Source organism: Thalia democratica, chromosome 6 (genome assembly GCF_965202585.1).
Source record: "Thalia democratica chromosome 6, ktThaDemo2.hap1.1, whole genome shotgun sequence".
Classification (NCBI taxonomy): Eukaryota; Metazoa; Chordata; class Thaliacea; order Salpida; family Salpidae; genus Thalia; species Thalia democratica.
Window position 1 is genome coordinate 18,272,983 of NC_139170.1, and position 24,743 is coordinate 18,297,725.

Here is a 24,743-nt window from a genome sequence, read left to right on the forward strand (position 1 = left end):
CTTTAAACTAAGAGTTAAAGAATTATATAAAAAATATGAGTTAGCGAAACAATGAACTTTGTATCTTTTTGCGAATTTTTGTTAAAGAAATGTACGACAAAAAGTGAATTGTGTCTTTATAACTGTGGCTTCGAATATTACAAGTAAGTCAGACGGTACAAAATAAACTATTATTTATAATTCTTCTATGATATTACACCAATGATTTATATCCATAGTTATCAAGTCTTTAGAAAGAGACTAAATAAATTTGAAAGTGCTCTAGGAAATTTAAAGATGTTTTTATTGTTTTCGTATGCAATATCACAACATGACAAAAATTCAGCTGCACATGATAATTGAAAAAATATTAATGCCTTAATCAAACTTTAATAACTTGAATTGTGCTTATATTTTTTCACTGCTACAGTTATTAAGCAGAAATGTAAAAAAAATAAAGAGTTTGTTAAACTTACACTTACTGTTCAATATTAATACTATAATCATTTCTTAACATGTAGTTCAAATCAAATGTCAATAAAGTAATTTTAATTTTTAGAACTCAATTTTTTTTTATACACGGTAATGGTTCAATCATATATAATTTAAATTATATGCTCTAACATACAAAAATAGATATGTAGTATAATCTTATTGTTTTTTATGAATTAAAATATTGTTTACTTATAAAAGTTTGCATTCTTACTACTAACAATTACAATTACTAATTTTAACGAAAAATGAATATTTTAATACTTTCTATATATTTTTTGATAAAATTAAAACTTCGGATACATTTTTTAGGTAATTTTTTTTAGGTTTATGCTGCATCCAAATAAAAACAAGTCGGAATTGCATTCTAAAAGCAATATTTGTTTTTAATTATTATTTCTTAAATATAGATATACTTTTAAGTTAATTAATTTGTAGGACTTGGTTTAATTTATAGTTTTACTTAATTTGTTAGCAGCACCTTTGCTCTATGAATAATAGATAATGAACTAAACACACGACCAACAAAAACACTATCCGAGACAACCTACGAATAGTTTCGTCCTTATTAGGACTCGTCAAGCTGGCATATTTGCGAAAAGCCGCTGTTGAGAACAAAAGTCCTTTTTCAATGTGTTCGATAGGTATTTTTTGGCCTGTCAATTCTTAATGTGCTTGAAGCTTTGAATTTTTTATTTTGTGGTTAGTAAATGCATTTAAATTTTTGATCTTTTTTTAAAGTTATATGTACCTTTTGATTTTTATCTTACTATGATTTGGCAAGATTATAAAGATTAATTACTAAAAACAACAAAATTATCAAATTAAAAATTGTGCGAAGTAAATATAAAAAGTTTATGAAACTTGTTATCAAAGAGCTCAAGTTTGACTATGAAAGTTTGACTATGCGGTTGAAAACGGAGAAATTTTTACCGAATGAAACTGAGTAAAGTTTTTTAATCGATGTTGAAGGCGATAACTGCGATGATTTTTTTAATTTGTACAAATGGGCAGAACTAAGTTCTGAAAGCCTAGAAGTGTATATCGGGTTGATGTTTGTTCAAGTATAAAATTTAGTCTTGAATTTTTATTTTTGGATTGAATTTTGGAATTCTGTTGTGCTCTATATGACTTGCATAAATGTGAATCAAAACCCTATTTTGATTAATAAGTGCGTCATTCAGACTATGTTGCTGATATTTGCATCAGATTCACTGAAATGATTGACTTGAGCGGCTCAGAAAATTTTGCAGAATTTTGCAGAGAAGTCTTTTTGTCAGTGAGAAGCTGGAAGTTGATTATAAAATGAAAGATGGTGCAACTATGTTTGCTGCTGTTGCTTGGATTCATAGATCACTGATAAATGCTGATGATAAAGTTGCTTATAAGGAGGTGAAAAGACAACTCTGGCAAGATGTTCAGAAAGCTATTTATTCCAAAGCGTAAAAAAGTTAACAACTAAATTTAATATGTTAATAACTTATAAATTGTGTTTTATGATTTAAAACAACATGTTTTTTTGTATTATCTTTTCTTTTTCGTCTCTTTTTATTTTGCCTTTTAGTTTAAGTGGCCAGGTTTTAATGCCTGGGTCCAGAGTAGAAAAACAAACTTACGACAATGATAATAACCATTTTGGTGTTAAAGTTCTATAGTTTTAAAGTTTTCTTAAGTTCATGTTTTCGGCTTAAAATGTTAGCTAAATTTTGTTCACTTTAACATGCCAAACGGCCGAATAGATTTCTTAGAATAGTCTAACAAACTAGTACAAAAAATAGTTTTTTTTTAAATTAGTATGTATATCTGTATTTAGTAAAACTAAAAAATTACTACAACTTTCTACAAAAGTTAAACCAGACTAATTATTATCTATTTAGCTAATTAGCGAACCGTACTATAGGTCATAAAATATGACAAAACTATGTTCTTGTCAAAGTCGGCAATTAGTAGAACTTTAGTCTAAACTAAATAATTATTTGCAGTTTCAAAAAAAAAAAAAGCTAAAAATAAGCAGTTAGTTGTGTAGTAACATTGGGCATTTTTTTCAGTTTCTATAGATGTTTGCTTATAACCATATCAGGATTGTCACACGTAACACTAGTGTCAAACACAGGCTAAATTAAGATGGCTAGATTTTTAAAAGAGGTTTAAAAAATAATAGTTTAGTTTTTTGCACATTATAAAGGAATTGACACTCAAAAATAAGGTCTAAGAACTCCTTTTCGTCATCAAGCTACACACCACTTGTTTTACTTAAACTAATTTGAGCTACATCATTACTATCTTTTATCAAAAAACACTTCAAAAATATATAACAATGATGATAGTAATAATAATGAAAATAATAATAATAATAATAAAAATAATAATAATGATTAATAATAATAATAATAATAATAATAATAATAATAATAATAATAATAATAATAATAATAATAATAATAATAATAATAATAATAATCATAATAATAATAATAATAATAATAATAATAATAATAATAATAATAATAATAATAATAATAATAATAATAATAATAATAATAATAATAATAATAATAATAATAATAATAATAATAATAATAATAATAATAATAATAATAATAATAATAATAATAATAATAATAATAATAATAATAATAATAATAATAATAATAATAATAATAATAATAATAATAATAATAATAATAATAATAATAATAATAATAATAATAACAATAACAATAACAATAACAATAACAATAACAATAACAATAACAATAACAATAACAATAATAATAATAATAATAATAATAATAATAATAATAATAATAATAATAATAATAATAATAATAATAATAATAATAATAATAATAATAATAATAATAATAATAATAATAATAATAATAATAATAATAATAATAATAATAATAATAATAATAATAATAATAATAATAATAATGATAATGATAATGATAATGATAATGATAATAATAATAATAATAATAATAATAATAATAATAATAATAATAATAATAATAATAATAATAATAATAATAATAATAATAATAATAATAATAATAATAATAATAATAATAATAATAATAATAATAATAATAATAATAATAATAATAATAATAATAATAATAATAATAATAATAACCAGTTACTCAAATGAAGGCTGAACCAGTTGTTCAAATAATGTGAAGAATGTTGTTCGAATGAAAGTGAAACCAGTTTTGGAGTGAAACCATTTGTTCGGGTGAAGTTGGAGTAGGATATTGTTGTTCTCTTTTCGGAAGCACCGGAATTATAAATTTTGTGTTATAATTTTTGTGTTTTTATGTTAGTTTTAAACTTTAATTACTTAAACTCAGTTTTTTTCATTTTTAATGTACAATTTTGGTTTATTTTTGTCTTTTTGTTATATGTCTTTCTGTATAAGTGGCCTAGGTTTTGATGCCTCGGTCCTTCGTATGACAATAAACTTACAATAATAATAGTAGTTTATTATATTGTAAAGGTTATATATAGTATAGTATTGTTAGTATGTCTGAATCAGAAATAAGAAGTGTCCTTGAAAGCAGTAAACTTAACAAAGCCACAAAGCCTGATACAGCTTGGAAGAAAAAATTATATTAAATATGAATTATTGGAAAAGGAAATCAGTAATTTGAAACATTAGTATGAGAAGAAAATCAATGAACTAGAAGTTAGCATTCAAAAAACGCAGGAAACTCATTTGGAGGTTTACAAGAAACAAACAGTTGAGGATTCTCTTGAACAAAATATGAATTTGCTACATAAGAGTCTAATACTATTTAAAAAAGAATTTACCAGCAAATTTGAGAGTTTTTAAAAGAAATACTCAGTAAATACAGAAAGATCAAATAAATCAATAACAAAACAACCCGACATCGTTAGTAACATCGACAGTAAATTGACACTAGTATCAGAAAAACTGAAAACTGAAAGTGAAAGAAAACGAAAAAAAAAAACTTTAAATGTCGTAATTTTTATTGTTCCTGAAAGTTGTAACAGTCCATCAGTTTACAAAATTGAAAATTCTAAAAAAGACCTCAATTTATAACAAGATAGTTTAGGTTCTAACAAGTTGACTGAGACTGAACTAAATACTTTATACCGTGTGGGTAAATATAACAGCAATAAAACAAGACCAATTATTCTGAAACCAAGAACTCAATCTACTAAAAAAAGATTGCTGAGTCTAATAAATCTTAAAACATTCCACCATGGAAGAGAAACATTATTAACATATACATTAATGTTGACCGTAAATTAGAAATGGAACAGTTTAGAAAATTAAGAGTTGAACTGAAAGAAAAACAAGTAAAAGCTGAAAGTAGAAATTTAAACATCAGGTACATGATTAAACAAAACAGAATAGTTGAAAACACTGGACAACCTTTTCGGTTCAACACCCAGGATCTCTGGGTCTAGTATATTAAATTCTAACATACAGCTTTTAAGCACAAAAATTTAATAAACAATTAGTAATAAACAATTGTAGTTTTCGTTTTGGTTGTTGTACTAAGGCTTCAGGCACAGTTAGATTTAATAATTTAAATTTTAGTAAAAATGTTTAATTAAAAGTTTCAAATACAAATATAGGATCTATTTTAAATAAAATAAATCTTGTTGAATGTTATACGTGTACAAAAAAATTAGATTTATTTTTCGTTACTGAAACATGGCTAAATCCTAATACTATTTATCCAAATTTTTGTCCCTTGGGGTATGATATTATCCATAATGATAGACTAAGCAAGGGGGAGGCGTTACTGTCATTTAAAAAAATTCTTTTAAATTAGTTGAAGTTAAAACTAACATTATTTCCTCTGATGGTTTTGCATTTATATGTTTTGATTTGATTCTTAATGGACTAAAAATAAGATTTATTGTGTCTACATCCCTTCAAATTATTCTAAATCTCTAATAATTGTTTCAATTATGATCAATCTAATCAGACACTTAATCCCAAAAATGTTTCTTTCTAACATTCTTGGTGACTTCAACTTACTAAATACAGACTGGAATATTCCAAGCATAACTTACAATAATTGTCACATAAGCTTTATCAAATTTTGTTCAGATAACCTTTTTACACTATTTATTGATTCTCCAACACATAAAGATGGTAACATTCTTGATTTACTGCTTTATTATTGTATGGGTTTGGATAGAGTTAAGTTTAGTTCGGTTGATTCACCTTTAACCGATGCTAATGACCACAACGTTATTTCGTTTGGCATTAGTGTTGATAGGGGTACAAAGACAACTTCTCGGTCACTCTACCTAGATATTTACAGCAAACTTTGATAATATTAATTATTTTTTGTCGGAAATAAATTGGAAAGTTAAATATAACAATTCAAAAAACATACAAGAATTTTATGATGAATTTATAAACACAATAAACTTTTCAATCAAACAACTTGTGCCTTTACGTAAACATCACAGAAATTCATAAACATATCCTTTTAGTATAAAAAAAACTGTTGAGAGAAAAACTAAAACTTTATAAACAATATAAATCAGATAAGCAGATGATACAGAAATACAAAAAAGTTTCAAATGAATATCAAAAAGCAGCTAAAAGTTATAATATGGAAAAAGTTTTCTCCAGAACAATAATGTCTTAAATTGTATTGAACTTTTTAAAGAAGGTTTAACGAAATGCATCATAAGAAACAGCCAATATAGTAGGTATATTTGCCACCTTTCATTTAGTTACTTTCTCGTTTAGTTACGCACTTCTGTCGTGGACTTAATGTGCGTAAATTTGCAATAGAAGACTAGATGATATTAATTTTTTTTAATACCTTTCTTAATATAAGTTTTTGTTTTTCAGATTTTTACTTACAATGTTTATGCTAAGCCAAGTTATTTTCTATTAGCCAGTCTTAAATTTAAAAACTTTTAAGTTAGGTTGATATTGTCTTGTAAACATGTGTTTTATTTATATGTTTGTACGCCTGCGAAGTTTAAATAATGCTTAAAGTAATTCTGCAAACCATTAATACGTATTGAAAACAATAAAGATCCGAGGACTGAATTTTGTGGTACATAAAAATCAGTTGTTAAACGGTTGAAACATATCCATCAAAACAAGCTAACTACTTCTTTTAACTTAGATATATTGTTTATTGAACTATAAAAAGGCGCTCATAAAGTTTGGTCTAAGGACCTGGTGTACAAAAAAATCTTGCGGTTATTGAGTCGTACATATGATCTGAATAATGCTTTTTTTCTCTTATTTCATAGTATTTTAATTCTAAAAGCTCTTCTACTAGCGCTATCAAAAGTTTTAACTCGATCTAATAAGACTGAAGAGTGCACATATTGCTTCATGTTTATCAAATTCAAACAGAACTCCTTTAACGAACTCAGACAAAGCTAAGGTGATAAAATAGTCTTTGAAACCAAATTCAAAACTGTTTAAGATATAACATTTAAAGTAAAAAAACAGTTTTATACTCTTTTTCATTTAAATTGTTCTAGTTTTCTGGTTAAACTTTTAATCTTGACATGAAAAGTGGTTTAACTTTTGCTAGTTAGATACTTAAATACTTATCTTCACTAAATAATTGACTACCAGAAATACTGTACTGCTTATTTTATACAGAATTTTAACTTAATTGCCTCACCTCTCGCTTTGCTCAAATCTAATTATTTATATTACTCTAACTTCTGTCACGTCTTCAAGAATAAAAGCTGCTGCTGTTTTTTCGAGATTATTAGAGAAACTTATAGAGCTGTTTTCCAACATAAGAAAAATCTTTGTTGTTTGTGAGATAGTTTTTGTGAGAAATAGTTGTCTTTTTTCTGTATATTGCTGAAACCATTAATTTTTCCAAATTTTAGTTAACTTATTACAAGTATTTTTAAAGTATGTATTTTATAATACTGACTTTTCTTTAATTTTATACGCGTGTTTTTGAGTTCTTGTACTTTAACTGTATTAATACTATTGTTCTCGCAGTGATTTTTGTCTAACTTTTTTATTTGTTTTACTTTTAAATATCGAAGGTTTTGATTTCAACTTTAAACTTATTTTATAAAGTTTGTAATTGGAAAATTTTGGTCAATAATTCAAATACTAGCCTAAAATAAAAGAAAATTGAGCCGAAAACACAACTTCTAAATATACATAAGCTACTTAATAACCCAATTAACCCTGCCAGATATAAGTTTTAGACTTTTAATGAGTCTTATTAATAGTATACTTCAGTTATTAGAAACGTCGAAAAAGTGAAGTAATTATTTGAATGCTGTAAGAAAAGAGCAACCAGAGTTTTTAGTCTTTTTATAAAATTTATAGTTTTTTCTATATAAAGAACTAATCAGTACTTATAAGTTTTGAGTTATTTTTATGTCTACTTCAACTGTCTTTATAAATTCAATTGAATGTTGTACAAGCTTTTACAACTAAAATTAACTTAAAATCATTTAAAAATAGAATATTATATCTTTTTTCTTGAAGTAATTCAATTTCGATTAACTTTTAAGCGTTGATAAACTTTTTTTTTTAGATTTTAATCAACAAAAAACTGTTTTGTTAAGGAGTTTTAAGTTTTGCTAAAAATCTAAATTATTTCAATCCTAATACTTTTTTTTTAGTTTGTACAAACAAAAAATACATTTAGTTCAACGAGTTTAACTTTAAACACCTTTAAAACAACTTTCTAATATTTGGCGTAGTGATGAGAGTCCTTTAGACCCTATTATTGCTAAAAATTTTGTCGGTTATAATAAAAATAGCCTTCTTTTATTAGATAACAGCAAGCAACTTGCGTATTATAGGTATGTCGTTCATGTTTTTGCTATTTTCCTTTCTAAAAAATGCAATAACTGTTTTACTATGTAAATAAGATGCATAAATGCATAGTTTTTACCGTTGAAGAAGAAATTCCCGGAAAAGATCACTTTATAGACATAAACATTATTAGAAACAGCGACAAACACCTTTTCTACTTCCGTGTACAGAAAAAAAAAGTCCACAAATCTTTGAGTTCATTTTACCCCACCAAACAAAAATTGAAGATCATACAATGCATAACCAATGGAGTTATTAAAATTTCCTCGGCCGACTGCCTGTATTTAGAATTGGATAAAACGATTAATAATGGACTTTATAATTTTTTTCTCTCGTTAGGTTACCTCAAAAAAGTCATGAAGAAGAAAAATAAGGCAAGTCAGTCCAAAATAAAAAGCTTCGACCTCCTTCGGCCCACATATTTGCCCAATCTACCTCCGCATTTCTATATTGGTGAAAACACAATTAAGCTTCATTAGCTATAAAATCCATTTTAATAGCGTTTTGCTACGTGCTTGTGTACAACATCAACTGCCCGCTTTACGGAGTTGTGAAAGATGTCAAACCTACCCATGATATAAGGTAGTAGTATCTCTTTAGTTGTCATTGCAGAAATGACTACTTATGTCTTACATCTAAACGTTTCCATATCGAGCAGTTACAAAAAAGCTAAAAAGTTTTATTTTTATGGCGATGTTAAACTAATCCATGAACACCTCATCAATAATCCTAGTTATGCTGAGACCTAACTGGATAGTAGATTCGAAACTTATCTAGAATGAGGAACTCTTACAATCTCTCAGTTCTAGAATCATTGTTCATTATACAAGCCGAAAATTTGTAAACAAAGAGATTTCTACAACTTAAATCTATATAAATAGCGTGTTTTTAGTGTGCTTCTTGTCGTTTTTTATGCTGCACTTTTAAATTAAGTTTCAAGTAAAATTTATACAATCTTAAATAATTTCATTCTAACAATTTAACGTTGAAAAATAGTTTTAAATCAGTAAAGTGTAACTCAATTCTAATTTAAACAGACTTTTATTTAACTCTTTATGACAAAACTATTTTTAGCTAGATATTTAAAAATCCATTATACATAACTATAAATTTATACTGTACTCTTATGAAAACAAAATATACAGTACTTCTTTTATTATACCGACATATGTTTCTGTGTGCTAACGGATTAACACACTTCAACTGGGTTATGAATGGAAGAACTATACTCTTATCAATTTTTAGAAACCTTATTCTGACGATGTGCTCTATGAAATTAATAAACTTCTTAAAAATGAGTGATTTGTGTTTAAACTATTTAGTATATACTTTTGATGTTTAGTTTAGTATCAAAATTAAAGGCTTACAAAAACTATCAAAACAATTTTAAATAAAGTTTAATTTCCGATTGTGTTTGCAAACTATTCACTGGGAAACCACGTAATGTATATATAAACCAGTTGTTTATGCAGAAAACTATAGGTGTATTTTTAGTTTTAATAACTTTTAGGTAAATAATTTATTTAACTTACTGGTAAAACATTTTTTTACCTAGAAAACTACCTACAACCTTTTTAATGAAAGTTTTTGAAATAGAATGTTTAATAACTTTATTTATGAATTTCGTGTTTATTTTCTTACAATACCTCAACTTTGATCACTCTAATAATTAAATGGTACTTTATTTTTAAAATTAAATCTGTTTACATACCGTGGTACTACTTTAATCTAACTAATAACAAAACATGTAGTTTGCTTAATTCATTTCAAAATAGCTACAACATAAAAAAAACTTAAATAATTTTATCAATCTGAAAAGAATGATATATCTTATCTCTCAAAATTTCAATAAATTTTAAACCTTTTTAGGTTGTTCATAAGTGATCTTATAACTGGTTTAAGATTTTATATTGAAAGTATTAAGTATTAATAACTTATTCACAGCAAAATGAAATCCCTTATAATAAAAAGACTAAAATACTTTTCAATCTTAAGTAGCAAATATTAAGGTAATCTTTATAATTATAGTTTTAAACTAGAACAAAACTGATTTTATTTTGTGTTAAATAAGAAAAAAAATGCTCAAATTTTTTTGTTTTTCATACATGTTTGAAATTTCAATAAATAAAAAAGAATAACTAAACTATTTATAGGTATTACAATTCTTATTTAAATCTTAATATGAAAAAAAAACATATAGTTTTGTTAACTACAGGACAAACACAATTTTCTAAATATTGAGCTATAACATCAAAATAAGCTATTAAAAAACCTAATTTAAAAAAAAAGGTCACTTTACAAAAAACGGTTTAATGTTTACTTAGAACTTAGTTTAGACTAATAATAATAAACAAGCAAGTTTCTTAAGCGTATTTAGCTATTATACAAAGTCTAATACGCTTGTAATACAACCATACAACAATTTTCTTTATACCAACACCAACAGTTCACTCGTCAAAACTTGAACTTTGGTGCTGCAGTTTGAGCTTGTCACCAATCACCACGGTCGGATGTGGAGGTAGTGACTGGGCCGCAGTCCTTCTTCCGTCCTTGCGCCCTTTCAAGTTGATGCCTGAAAAAATTAAGTGGAATTTGTAAAGTTTATCTGCGTTTTAATCTAAATTTCAAATTTCGAGTTAAATAGAATTTTGAATTCTAAATAGAAAAAACTATAGATCTATTTAAATTTAAATCACTTTTAAATGTAATAAAAAATCTTTGCAGCTTGTATAATATCTAAATTGAAAAAAAATCTTTTATTCACTAGATATTAGTTAAATTAATTACAATAATTACAATTTTGTATATTTTTTATATCTTGAACTAAAGGCTTTTACCAATTTTTTGGTTCATTGTTAACATTCTACATAGATAGGTATTAAACCAATTTAAAAACTAAAAAAACAGATTAAAAATTTTCTATGAAGCACAAAACTGATTTCTAATAGCAGTTTTATTGAAAGATTGTAGTTTTTAGTACAACTTTTTCCATGACAGGGTTGCCACAGATCAAGCTCAGAAAAATTTCCTGACTTTTACTAAAATTTTTCTGACTTTTCTAAACCAAACTCTTAACTAAATTTATTCTAAAATACATAACCAAACACTTGAAACTATATAGTTGTTCAATAAGTTAACAGAAAATTTTTGAAGTTTTATAAAGGATATTTTATTAATTTTTACCAGATTAAGGCATTGAAAATTAAGTAATTTTGTAAACTTCTAGGAAAATTTTGCAATTCTAGTCTGACTTTAGAAGTTTTTAATAATTTTTTTACCATTTGAAAGTTTTGGAAAATAAGGAAATTTGTAAATTTCAACTGAAAAAATCTGATGTTTTTTCAAATTTTGTCAAATTTCTTGACTTTTCCTGATATTTTTTCAAAAAAACCCATTTTTCCTGACTTTTGTTATTTTTTTAGTTTTTCTTGACTTTAATGACTTTGCGGCAAACCTGCCATAATCTTGTTATAAAACGTCTTCAACAAAAATTAAAATATATTAACGAATAATGTGTATAGGTGTATATTTTTGTTAAAAAGTTTTTCTAATAACAGAGCTTCCATGCAATATTGGAAAGTAAAACTTCTATGTTATTATTTAAAGTCATGTTTGAAAAATTTTAATACCTAGAACAGTCAATTTTAGGTGTTATTTGCTGCTGTATAAAGTGTTAAATCGACAATGCGAGCTGTTTAGTCAACTTGTGTCTTGTGGGTTAAGCTACTTAAATATTTTTTCAACACAAAGGTTCTATCTGAATTGAAAAGTGTGAGAAGCACAAAAAATCCTGTGTTTTCCTGAAATCTGTATAATTTTCTCAATTTTATTGAAGCCTTGCTGCACTTTTTAAAATTGAGCTTTTTTCCAGAATTCTCTAATTTAGTTGTATAGAATACAGGATAAAATTAAGAAAAATATAATAAACGCAGGACTCAGGGTGATCACTGGTTTTTTGTAAAACAATTTAAGGTTTTCTTATTTTATTCTATGTTTTTTTAATTACAAGTTTTTCTTTTCCATCAGAAAATAAAACTCAAGTGAAAAAGGAATTTTTCAGTTTTCTGAAGAAATAAAAATCATCTTGAATATATTTAAAACCTTTAAAAAAATTTGCACATTCGGCACAGATATTTTTAACCAGTATGCATTGTGCTAAGTAGAATGCATATAATTTATTTTAGTCCAGGAAAATATTTGAGGTTAAAAAGTATTTAAGTATTTGCATCATCAGTCTTATCTATTTTATAACTTAATTTTTACAGGTGCGCAGTCGTTAGGCTAAGTACATTGATCAATCTAAATCAGGGCTTTGACTTAAAATAACTAAATTACATCAAATTATTAGCAGTAATTGCAGTAAAGCATAGCAATATCAGTTTTGTCAATATGTAACCTACAGATTGATGTCAATAGCCGCTTTTGAAAAAACATAGATCCTTATTTTATTATTCTTTTTTAGGCGTCTTTACAGTATAAATATACTTTACTTAGATATAAACTCTGAAAAATTTGTAACTTTTTTTTATATATAGTAGCTATTCCTCATCTAATTTTAGTTTCATTATTTTATACATATAAATTTTTGAAAATTTTAAGTTTTAGTACGATTTTTGTTGTATATAAATATTTGAGTCAACTATAATTTAATGATATTTATTCAAAATTTTTAACTTTTTTTCAAGCGTTAAATTCCATGTTTATTTCAGTCTAAGTTTTCAAAATTCAGGTTTTTGGTAAAATAGCAACCCTGAAGAAAACATAAGTTTAATTTAGATGGAATATCAGGGCTTGTGTTTAGTACTAGTAATAAACTATTTTTATGACCACAGTCAACTTAATACCTTTTAAAGCTGTTGTTTTTGGAACACAAATTAAGTACTAAGTTCATTGAAAGTTACTAGTTCTAAAAAAATGTTTTTTCAATGACCATATCAATAGTAAGTTAATCAAAAATAACAGATTTAGTTTATTTTGTTGATAAACTCTAACCAATTTTGTACATACTGATGTTTGAACCTTTTTATACAATTATTCAAAAACACAGTCGATTTTTGAAAACCGACTTATCTGTAATAAAGTAATCTTAAATTTTCTTTAAGTTATTAAGGCTAACAAAATTGAATTAGTGCAAACTGACCATATTTAGGTCTCAATCCAAGTATCCTTCTGTAAAATGCATTACCCCAGTCTTCCTTGTGGTGGTCAATCTTCGAAACACGACCAACAACTGCTACACAATTAGAATTGACATTGATATCTCTTCCAGAAGGCATCTGGTACATTTTTTAAAACTTTTATTTATCTGTTTGACATATTAAAACTCAATTAGCATAAAACTGCTTTAAAATCACAATTTAAATAAAACTGTGCAATAGTTTATACTGATATATACTGCTCAAAAATAAAAGTCTTTTTATTATTTTTTGATCTTTTTTTCAATATCATATTCATAAAATTAAACTACTTTAAGGACATAGGGGGCTCACAAATTTTTGTTTTTACAAAAGTTAACATTGGCTCTTTTTCCAAAGCTTAAAGTATATACTATAAGATTCTCTTTATAGAACAAAAAAAAATCATTTAACTTTTGAGATATACAAAGTTTTATAAAAAAATATCCAATACCACCGTATAGAACCAAAAATTTTTAAGGCCGTTTTCTCGGAATTTTGAAAAATTTACTAAAAATGTATCTCCTTCTTCATTTCTAAAGCAATTTACTCTCATATTTTCAGGAAATGTACTTTTTAATATTACAAAAAACTTATAGGTCGATGATTTTGGAAAATAAATATTGAAAAAAATTATAAAGCAAAATTTAAAAAAAAAAAATTTCTTTGTTAATCTTCTATATTTTTTTTTTTTAAATTTAAAAAAATCTGCTTTCTACAAGATGTTTAAAATTTATTAAAAGTTATAAAACAATTAGTCAAAAACTGAAGAGGAAATAGATTTTTAGTGAAAGATTTTTAGTCTATTTTTGCTCTTTAGTTTGCGCCTCCAATCTAAAACTCTAACTTTGGTCGCTTATATCTCAAAATTTAATTCGAATTTTAACAAGTGGTAAAAAGTTACAATGTAGCTCATCTACTTATGTAAAAAAATAAAACTAAATTTGAAAAAAATAAGTGTTAAACCCCCTTTCTATGCCCTTTAATACAAGTAGATAACATAAAGGCTTAACTAAAAAATAGTTTAAGGGCACCATATCAATAGTTAAATTAGCATATAAAATATAAGACCTCCCACAGTTAAAAAAAAACTCAGTTTGACCAATATTAGACAATGCTTTTAAAAAATCAGTTTACCTTTTAAATTAATTAATGTTTTATTAATCACTGAATTATTTTAAGTTCATGTAATATTTTGAATTAAAAACAAACTTTCACAACAGTTCTTTCTTCAATGTGACGCTGAATCACGCAGCTGTTTCCTGCGCTCCTTGCAATTTGCGCTCCCTTACCAGGGTAAAACTCGAATGAGCAAACTTGTGTGCCACTTGGTAGCAACTTGATTGGGACCGCATCACCGCATTTGTACTGAGCTGAAATCAAACATATTGAACAATATAGAAAAGTATTACAAGTTTTTGATGTCTTTATAAACTGTATAAAGATAAAAGCAAATCTATGAAGCTTTATTTTTAAACAAAGTAATTTCAAGTAAGGTATTTTTTTGAAGCTAGATTCAATTACATGTATAAAACAAATTAAGGTGGAAATATCTTTCAAACGGATACAAGCTTATGCACTTGAAAATATTTCTGTCAAACTCTACAAAAAATAGTTGAGAATTTATGTTAGAATAAAAAATTAATTTTTGTATAACAATTACAAATAATTAAATACAAATAATAAAATAACAGTAATAAATAATAATAAAATTTTATAGTGTTGCTTGATTTACTTAATGTGCTTTTTAGGTTGTTTTTTTAATAACAAATAAACCAATTTGACTGTTTAACACTTAATCTAAAATATGCTTACATAATTTGCTAAGCAACTAAATATAAAAAGGTTTTTTAATATAACCGCTAGTAATAATTCTATATTAACTTGTAATATTATTAATCTAAAGTTCAATGTTTGTTTAAAGCTTTTACATTTTAGTGACTACAAGACAAATAAATTGTGATTTTCATATATTTCAAATACTTTATTTAAATAAAATTTTGACTTACAGTTAAGTCTTCTCTAATTAATTTGCAGCCAAAGCAGAATTTAAAAAAATTACAATTAATTTACTATCAAAATAAATTTCTTTATGACAATTTTTATCAATTATGTACAAATTATAACATTTAAACATAATATATATAAATTTATTACTTATTACAAAACATTTATAGTTTTAAATTATGTAAGTATTTTTTAATTTTATACACGACCTATTATTTTGATTTCAAAAAAAAAGATAAAAATGTTTAGTAATTAGTTTCTTTGAAAGAATTTCAAACAACAAACAAATGTTTAACCTGCAGGATTGAATTTGGCAGTGTTTACGATAAAGTCTCCAACTTTCATTTCAGCAGTTGCAAGAACCCACCTCTGTTTTAGTGGGCCAACAACAAGTGCAATGTTTCCTGATCTATTGTCATCTTCTATTATTTTCAACACCTAAACAACAATCAGTATAATATTTTTACTAAACTTTTTATTAGTTATATATAAACATATTTCCAGTCTTGAATTATCTTTAATAAACTTTGTAGAGCTTATTTTTTCTTCAAAATATAATTTAAATAGTTTTTCAAAGTTTTTATAAATTATAACAATAGGAATAAGTTATTATTGATACTAACAAGTAATATATTTAATAAAATTAAGTAAAAAGTTTTACAAATAGGCCCATTTTGAATTATTCAAATTGATATCTTGTTAAATTTAAAAACGTAAAAAATAAATTAATATAAGAAGTTTTTAGCAATGTTATTCTGAAGAGAGCTAAACAAAATTAATTAATAAACTTTTTTTCGAAAATGAGTGAGTTATGTTTAAACTTTTTAATTAAACATTTATATTCTAAAAAACATGTAATTTTCGAAAACAAACTGTGCAAACTATTTTTTACTGTTTCAAATTTTTATGCATAAGTACCAAAAACAACTTTTTTTTTTTTATATAATGATTTATACACATGAATAGCTTTTGTTTGGAAACCTTGAAAAAGATAATAAATATAACAACTACAAATTACAAATAAATATTTAAAGTTTTTTTATCCAATAAGTAGATATCAATACTATTATAACAAATTTTGTAACCAAAAATAATATCTACTAGTACATACTATAAATACAATATAATACTCTATTTATTAATTACAATATTTTTCCACTGTCCTGTTAATGCTTAACAAACTTTTTCTTCATAATGAACTTCATTTAAAACGTCCTCATGAGTTAATCTTTTATGGTCCACCCAATACCAATCTCTACGTTTCCCCCCACCATGTCTAGAATTCCAAACTCTACCAGGCACAATTTTACCTTGACATTTTTTGAATAATTAAACACTAATTTTATTTACTTGCTTGTTGTAAATTATTCATTTAAGGTAATTTAACTATAATTAAGAATATTCCAAACTTACTTCTTTAAGTTTAAACATACATATTCATACTGTAGGTCTGTTGGAAAGTTAATCTTAAAAACCTACAATTTTAGACAATTATTTTATTTTGTCTTAATAATAAAACTATTTAAAAAACACAGTTAGTAGAAGTACCTAGCTTTATGTTTTAAATAAATCGAAATACAGAGAGTCAGTCTAAAGTTTTATTGAAAAATTGTTTACAAAAATATGTTAAAGTTGTTTTACAAAAAAAAACACTGTTATCAAATAATTGCATGAACAACACAAATGATTATATCGCCCCTTTTTAAATTATAATTTTGTTCATATGAAACAATCTCAAAATAGATTTTTGATATCCAAAGAATGGGTGACCTGAAAACAGTTTTCTTTTTACCAGTATAGTACCACAGTTTATGACTTTAACTAAGTCAACTTTTTTTAGAATCATATTTTAATATATAATTTTTTCCAATTAGCTTTTATAAGAATAATAAGATTATGTTAAACTTAAGCATTATTTGTTTAAATAATCTATTATAATGAAAATGTGTAAAGTTTGTTTTTAAAAACTGTTGAAACTTTTGCATAAGTCAAACTTTAAAAATTAATACAATACTTATTACATTAACTTATATACAATAGTTTTAGTTATGGTTTCAAACTTAAATTAAAATTTTGCATCTGAATTTAAGCAAACTTATCTTTCGAAATATAATGTTAAGCAAGCAAATATAAAAATTAATCAAAGGTTCTTTTCTTTGTAAAGTTTCAAACCTTCAGTATTTATGTTAGGCAATCTACCAGCAGTCCTCCAAACTTTGAGAGGTTTAATTGTGTATTCTGGTTCTTCCCATAGTTTAACTAGCTTGTGACCATACCTACCAGAAACTTTGTTCAAATTTGATGTAGTAGAAAGATCTTTGTTCTGAAAATTTACGGATGCACTACACAAGACATTGTCAAAAATATTTTTTGTACTTGCCTTCAAATTACAGTTTACTACAGTTTTAAGTAATCTGTTCATATTATCTGTACAAAAATTATACCAGGTTAATGTATAAAGATTTTTCATAAAAACTATAAAATCTTGTTTTTAATTCCACATCTTAACTTTTGTTCATTTAGTAAATAAATTACTTAAAACAAAACTATATTCATTTTTGTAAAATAATATTGAGTAATTTTATTTTTTAAACAAATATCATTCTCTATAACTTTCTAAATATAAAATTTTATAAACTGTATTGCATGTGAAAAAACTTCTAAGATTAAAAAAATTACAGGATGTGTTTTATTTATAGCTTTATATTTTACAGATTATTAAAATTCCACAAGTTAAAATATATACAATCTTGGAACTTAAGCTTTGATGATAAACTTTAGGTTAAGTAGTTAAGGGATAAAACAATAAAAAATATTATTCTAAAATCTAAATCAGTATTTTTAACATCTACAAAAGCTAATACATTAGTAAACCAAGAAAAATATTTTATTTGACTGAACAAATTTGTTAGTATATTTATTTCTAAAACATTTTTTTTGTTTAAATTTCTATTTTAATATAACATGTTGAAACTTATTCTTTAATATTAAAAGTGTTTGAGAGCTTACAATATGGACTTAATACCCATTAAAAAAATTAGAAGAATTTGATATTTAGAAAAATATTAAAAAAAACATATTATACAGTAATCTTCCTTTATTCTACCAATATATTTTTCTGTGTGTTAACAGATTAACACACTTCAACTGGGTTCTGTAAGAAAATAAATACTGTAATGAAAGAATAGAACCTAAAGTAGGTGTCTATATGTGTTTATTAAAATTTAAATATTTTCTACAGATTTTTAGAGGTTAATAGGTAAAATACTTAATGTTAAATCCAACTGTTATAAAACTATATAATATTTCTAATTATTAAGTCTTAATTAAGTAAAGTAAACTAAAATACACAACAAAACAACAAATCATAGTATAAACCACTTGCATGAATGGAAAGGTAAATGGTTTATATCATGTTTTGTTGTGTATTTTAGTTTACTTTATATACTTTACTTAATTTATACTTAATAATTTAAAATATTACATAGTTTTATAACAGTCGGATTTAACATAAAGTATTTAACCTACTATTAACTATTAACCTCTAAAAATCTGTAAAAATAATTTAAATTATAATGAACACATATATACACCTACTTTAGCTTCTATTCTTTCATTACAGTATTTACTTTTTACAGAACCCAGTTGAAGTGTGTTAATCCGTTAACACACAGAAACATATGTTGGTACAACACAAAGGAAGATTACTGTATAATTTGTTTTTATTATACTCCAGTGAACTTGTTTCACTAGGATATTTTGTTAAAAAACACTTAAATTTATATATGAATAGAAAAATGTTTTATATAATTTCCTTTTTTTTGGAATAAGCAAAAAGAAACATAATATTTACTAAAGGGTTACCCTTTTTGGAGCAAAAAATTCTATCTGAGTGACAAAAAACTAGCCTAAGCAACATTAAATTAGCCTTAGTTTGTGAGTAATTGTAAAAAAAAAAGTATTAAGAGTCAAAAACTGCACAAGTTTTCTTTAAGAACATCATTTTAGAACATAGTTACATTTTTATATTATTACTAAGCTAATAGTAGTCAGTTTCCTACTTTCTAAGGCAAAAAATTGTTTGAATTACATCAATCTAGCCTGAGTTGGCTTGAGTATATAAGAAAATTTAAAAATTTATGATATAACTGAAAAAAATACTGCTTATCAAACTTAAATACCTAAAAAATCAAATGATAACAAAAGGACTTAGTAAAAACATATTTTATAACAGGGTTTGCCAAAACTGGCAATAGATAATAAGGGAAGGAGGGAGGGAGATAAACTAGAAAACAAGAGTAGACAAGACATTAAAAGGTATCCGTGATGTGCGACTCAATAACCAAAAGAGTTTTTTCGTGCACCAGGACCAAATGTTTTGAGCTCTTTTTTCTGTTCAATAAACTATAATAATGTTAATAAACCTGCGATATTTAATAAAGCCTTGAAATTTTTTGTAAAGCAATTGTGAAAACCATTTTGGGACACTCTAGTTTATAAAAAAATACTTGAATTCAACAGAGTTGCCACTATTTGAGTCAAAAAAACTATCCTGAGTGACCTTTAACTATCCTGAATCATCTTGAGTTTTTATAAATCCCTAAAAAATATTTTTAAAAATAGAAGATCTAGTCACAATGCTTTAAAAAATTTAAATAAGCATTAAAAAATATATAAAAATCAAGTTGTTGAAGAAAACATGTAAAATTAAATAACCAGTATTTATTAAAGCCATCATCAACAAAGTTAAGATGCTTCACACCATCAGTAATAAATATTTAACTTCACTGCTCTATCAACAACAACAACAACAGCATCCGAGACAATCTACAACTAGTTTTTTCTTGGTTAGGACTCATCAGGCAGGCATAGTTGTGAGAAAGCATTTTTTGAACTTAACCCACAAACGGTTGCTTCAGTACTTTGTACATAAGTCAGCTTGGTAAGAACTCAAAAGCAGTTTCTCACGACTAAGCCTGCCTGATGAGTACTAACAAGGACGAAACCGGTCCTAAGTTATCTTGGATGGTTTTGTTGTTGATTGTGTGGTGAAGTTTACTAATATAAAAAAAACAAATATCAAAATTGGATCAATTAAATCTTATTCAAGATCTAAATAGAGGTGTGCAAATTAAATATTTTATTCACGACCGGTTTTGGTGGCAAAAAATTGCAACCTCTTCAAGCAAAATAAAATATTAAGCTGATTATTCAAGATCTAAAAAAATTTTGTTCTTAAATTAAAAAAAATCTTAATACCCTGAGTTTTTATAAAAACACAAAATTAAAAAATTATAATATCCTGAGTTACCTAAAGATTTTCAAAAATTTCAAGATACTGTGAGTGTCCTGAGTATTTGGCAACCTTAATAAGAAAAATATATATTGTAGCAATTTTCAAAATAAAAGTAAATATTAATTTAATTACTGAAAAGATAAAGATGAAATGGAAATGAAAAATTAATAGTTTATTGAACATTAATAAAAGTTCCAAAAAAGTTTGGTCTACTAAGGAACTTGTGTACAAAAAAACTTTCGGTTATTAGTCATACTCCATAGATAATGTTTAATGTCTTTTTCAGGACATAAACATAGAGGAAAAAATATATAATAAACATTTTAATAACAGGATTGTTTGTTAGTAAGTTAAGATTAGATAGAAAAAGTTTAAGAATGATTGCTTAAAAGCTACAGTAAAAAATAATTTTTTAATGAAATAGCCTTTTTTTTTCATCTTTTTATAAAGAACCTATTGAACACTCTGACTTAGTACCCTTGTGTTTAAAAACTTTTTTTTTTCATGGTGAAATTTGTTTTTTTAGTGTTGAGATTTTAAGCTTATAAGTCTTGGCAAGAGACTGTTACCAATGGATTTTTTTTTTGGATAAAACAGATAATTTTTTATTGATTAGTTTAATGTTATTTTTTTAAGTGGCAGGTAGATTTAAATGTGATGTAGTTTGTTTACTTGACCATCAAAATACATTAATTGTTGTAGAAGGAAGACTGACATGATGTTTATCTAATATAAAAAATAAGCAACTGTCAGCTAGGTTAAAGACATTTGAAATAAGATCAATATGTAAACAAAATGCCTTACCCCCTATGGCTATCACCAAAAATGTTCTAAAGTATGGAAATATAAAGCAATAGTAATTACTAGTTTTTTTTTATATTTACTAGTTTTTAGGTGAAACTACTCCTGATGTAACTTGACTGATTGACTTTTGAAGAGGGTAGAGTAAGTAATGATGTTTATTATTTTATGAATAAATAATTAACTAGCTAACACAGAAACAAATTTTAGTTTTTGATAAATTTTTACATAAATTTATAATTTTTCATTTATATTCTTTTTTGTGCTGATCGCTGGTTGTCCTGTTGACTGGTTGTCAGCAGATCTGGATTAGTCAAAGTTGTTTTTATTTTCTGTTTCTTGTATCTAAAATATATTAGTGTGGTTTCATCCTCAATGACAGTGTGATTAGTCAAGAGGGTAGGTTTTTATTATTTGCTACAAGATTTTAAGTGTTATAACTGCTTCAAAAGATAGAGATCCTGAGCATAGGTGTATAAACTTAATATTTTTCAGTTTTTTTTTTTTTTTTTTTTTTTTGATATCAATTTTTAGTTTTTCATTTATGTTAAGTTTAATTAATTCATTTAAGGTACATTTTTTTCAGAGTAGTTATTAAGTCTTTTTTTTTTAGTTTAGATGTTCAGTAGTAGGAGTGATTATATTTGATGTACTTTAAACAAACTGTAACAATGCTATATAATATTTTTTTATCTTTTAAAACTGAATTGTATGCAAATAAATAAAAAACAAAAATAAATATTTAGTAATTTTAAATTTTCAACTACCTACAAGCACATATACTAAAAATTTATAGACACTATTTAAAAATACATTGTGCTTTACAGTATTATGATTATACTTTCTATGTGTTATATCTTTCTCCGCACCAATCTATTGTCCTTAGTTTTGAGCATTTTTATTTCTATATGAATATGTCAGTTAATTTGCAACAGCTAATTCTTAAATCTCTTTTTGAGATTTATTACTATCATATTGTTCCAGCAGCTGACTGATGACCAAAAGGTCTTTCTTCACACCGATCCATTGACTTAAGTATTGCAATCTATTAGGGCTAAGAATATTGATATGTGTTTTATTAGTTTTAAATAAAGCTTAATAAGTAAAACTATGAAAATGACACATGCATATACCATGATATAATTTGCAAAATATTAACCTATTTTAGCAGTGAAATTACTCATGCGGAACGTTAGATGCTCAATTTTTCATAATCTTAGCCTAGAAATCTTAGCCCAAACAGATCTCAATGACTTAAGTTGTGACTTGTGAGTGTTCACATTTTTCTTTCTTTTTCTTTCTAGTATCAATACAGGGTTGCCACTCATTTTTTCAAAAATTTTTCCAGATTTTTCAAATTTCTTCCAGGTTTTTAAAAGTACACATTTTTGGGTCTAGTCTAGTGTAAAGTTAAATTTAAGGTGAGAAACTGTGTTCAATAGTATAAAAATACTGAAAAGATACTGTAAAGCTACTTAAAATGTATTTTTTAATAAGAAAATTTTTGGTGATGACAAAATCTTTTTATCTATATGACAATTTTTTTGAGTCAAACCAAAATTTAACTACTCAACATGTTGAAATTCTTAAAAATTCCAAGCTTTTCCAGGTTTTTTGTACTAAGTTCCAGGTTTTTCCAGGTTTTTTTCAAAATTTCTTAAATTCCAGGTTTTTCCAGTTTTTTTTTTTCGCCTAAATTGTCAAATTCCAGGTTTTTCCAGGATTCCAGGTAAAGTGGCATTCCTGTCAATAAGAACGAAAAGTCTCAGTCTACTGAAAGGCTTTTGGTCTGTTAATCAAATCAGTGATCACATGGTTAGATTGTTGATGTGGTTTTTGTTGTAGCTGACACTTTTTTGGGGATTTGAGCTTCATGATTTTCCCACACTTTTGATTTTGATTTGAGCTTCATGATTTTTATACCTTAAAAAAAATATACTATGTGGTTTTTGGTGTTGAGATTTTAACCTTGTGAGTGTTTGCCAAATGACTGTCACGGAGGATTTTTTCAATAGAGGGTTAGGATTAGTTTTTATTTTGGTTATATAAAAATGTTTTAGTTTATAAACAGATTTAGTTTTATTTTTAATAAAAAGGCATTTTTCTTGAAAAATTTAAAGATGGGGCAAGTGATGCGCTCAAACTCACTTGCTTGAACTTCAGAAAACGTTTATTTGCAGAGGGGAGAGTAAGTTCTGATGTTTTTCTACCATAAAAAAATAGAACTTTATTTTATCAGATTGTAACTTTCAAACAAAAACACATTTTAGTTTATTCAAGTTAGGGAAATTTAAAAGAAAAACACTTTATCTTCACAAGGGTTATGCGATGAAGATTGAAGATTCATTTTACTGTTACTACTTTAGTTTACATTAAACTTGTAAAAACTCATAAAATTACATTGTAAGTTAAAAAAATAATAAAATTTATTGTTTAAAAGTTTTTGATCGTGCAGTTTCTAAGGCAACATTTTTTTTTATTGATTTATCTTAAGGAAACTGTTATATTTTAAAACCTCATTATTAGGTTTTAAAAAAATGAACCAAAAATAATAAAAACATGTAGTTGTTGTTGTAGTTTATGTGTAAATTATTTAACGTTGTATTAAGTATTAAAGATGAATGAAAAACATTGGAAACAAACTAACAACAGCACAAAAATTACTGGAGTTTTTGACCAGCTTGACCGAATTACGCAAAAAACAAAAAATAACTTTATTTCATCTCCAATTAAAATAATAGAGAACAAAAAACTAATCAACTTTTCAGATTTTATAAAAGATTCTTTAGAAGAAAAAAGCCAGTCAGAAAAGATTTCTAAAAGTTAGTTTAAATTATTAAAAATTAACACACTAAATCTTAAATTCTTAGTAACAAGAAATCAAGAGTGCAAAATTTTAAGTATTATTTTAAAAGAATACTTGATACTTATATACACTAAAATTTTAATTCACCCTTAGTTTACTTTAAATGTTTAATTTAAAAAAAAAACAATGCCTTGAAACGGTTTAAGTATTTGTACTTACTATTAAAAAAGTTTATTAGTAATTTATGTGTTTACTTGGAGCATGTAAAAAGAAGTAAACAAATTAAACAAAACTAAAACCTTACAACATAGTTGTGAGAATTATTCAAGACGTTCCTACAGTTTTTTTTAGTTTTGTTAATTTTGTTTACCTTTA

General features: G+C 25.1%; 1 protein-coding gene across 1 annotated transcript; it reads right to left on the bottom strand.

Annotated features, from left to right (window-relative positions):
- Positions 1-10,351: 10,351 nt before the first annotated feature.
- Positions 10,352-17,887, bottom strand: LOC145838323 (large ribosomal subunit protein uL2m-like). Its single transcript, XM_082945892.1, has 6 exons — positions 17,638-17,887; positions 16,648-16,775; positions 15,762-15,903; positions 14,671-14,831; positions 13,425-13,560; positions 10,352-10,856 (listed from the first exon to the last, which is right to left on the bottom strand). Exons 1-6 carry the CDS (start codon positions 17,885-17,887, stop codon positions 10,732-10,734), a joined length of 942 nt encoding a protein of 313 aa, XP_082802018.1. The 3' UTR covers positions 10,352-10,731.
- Between the last annotated feature and the right edge of the window lie 6,856 nt (positions 17,888-24,743).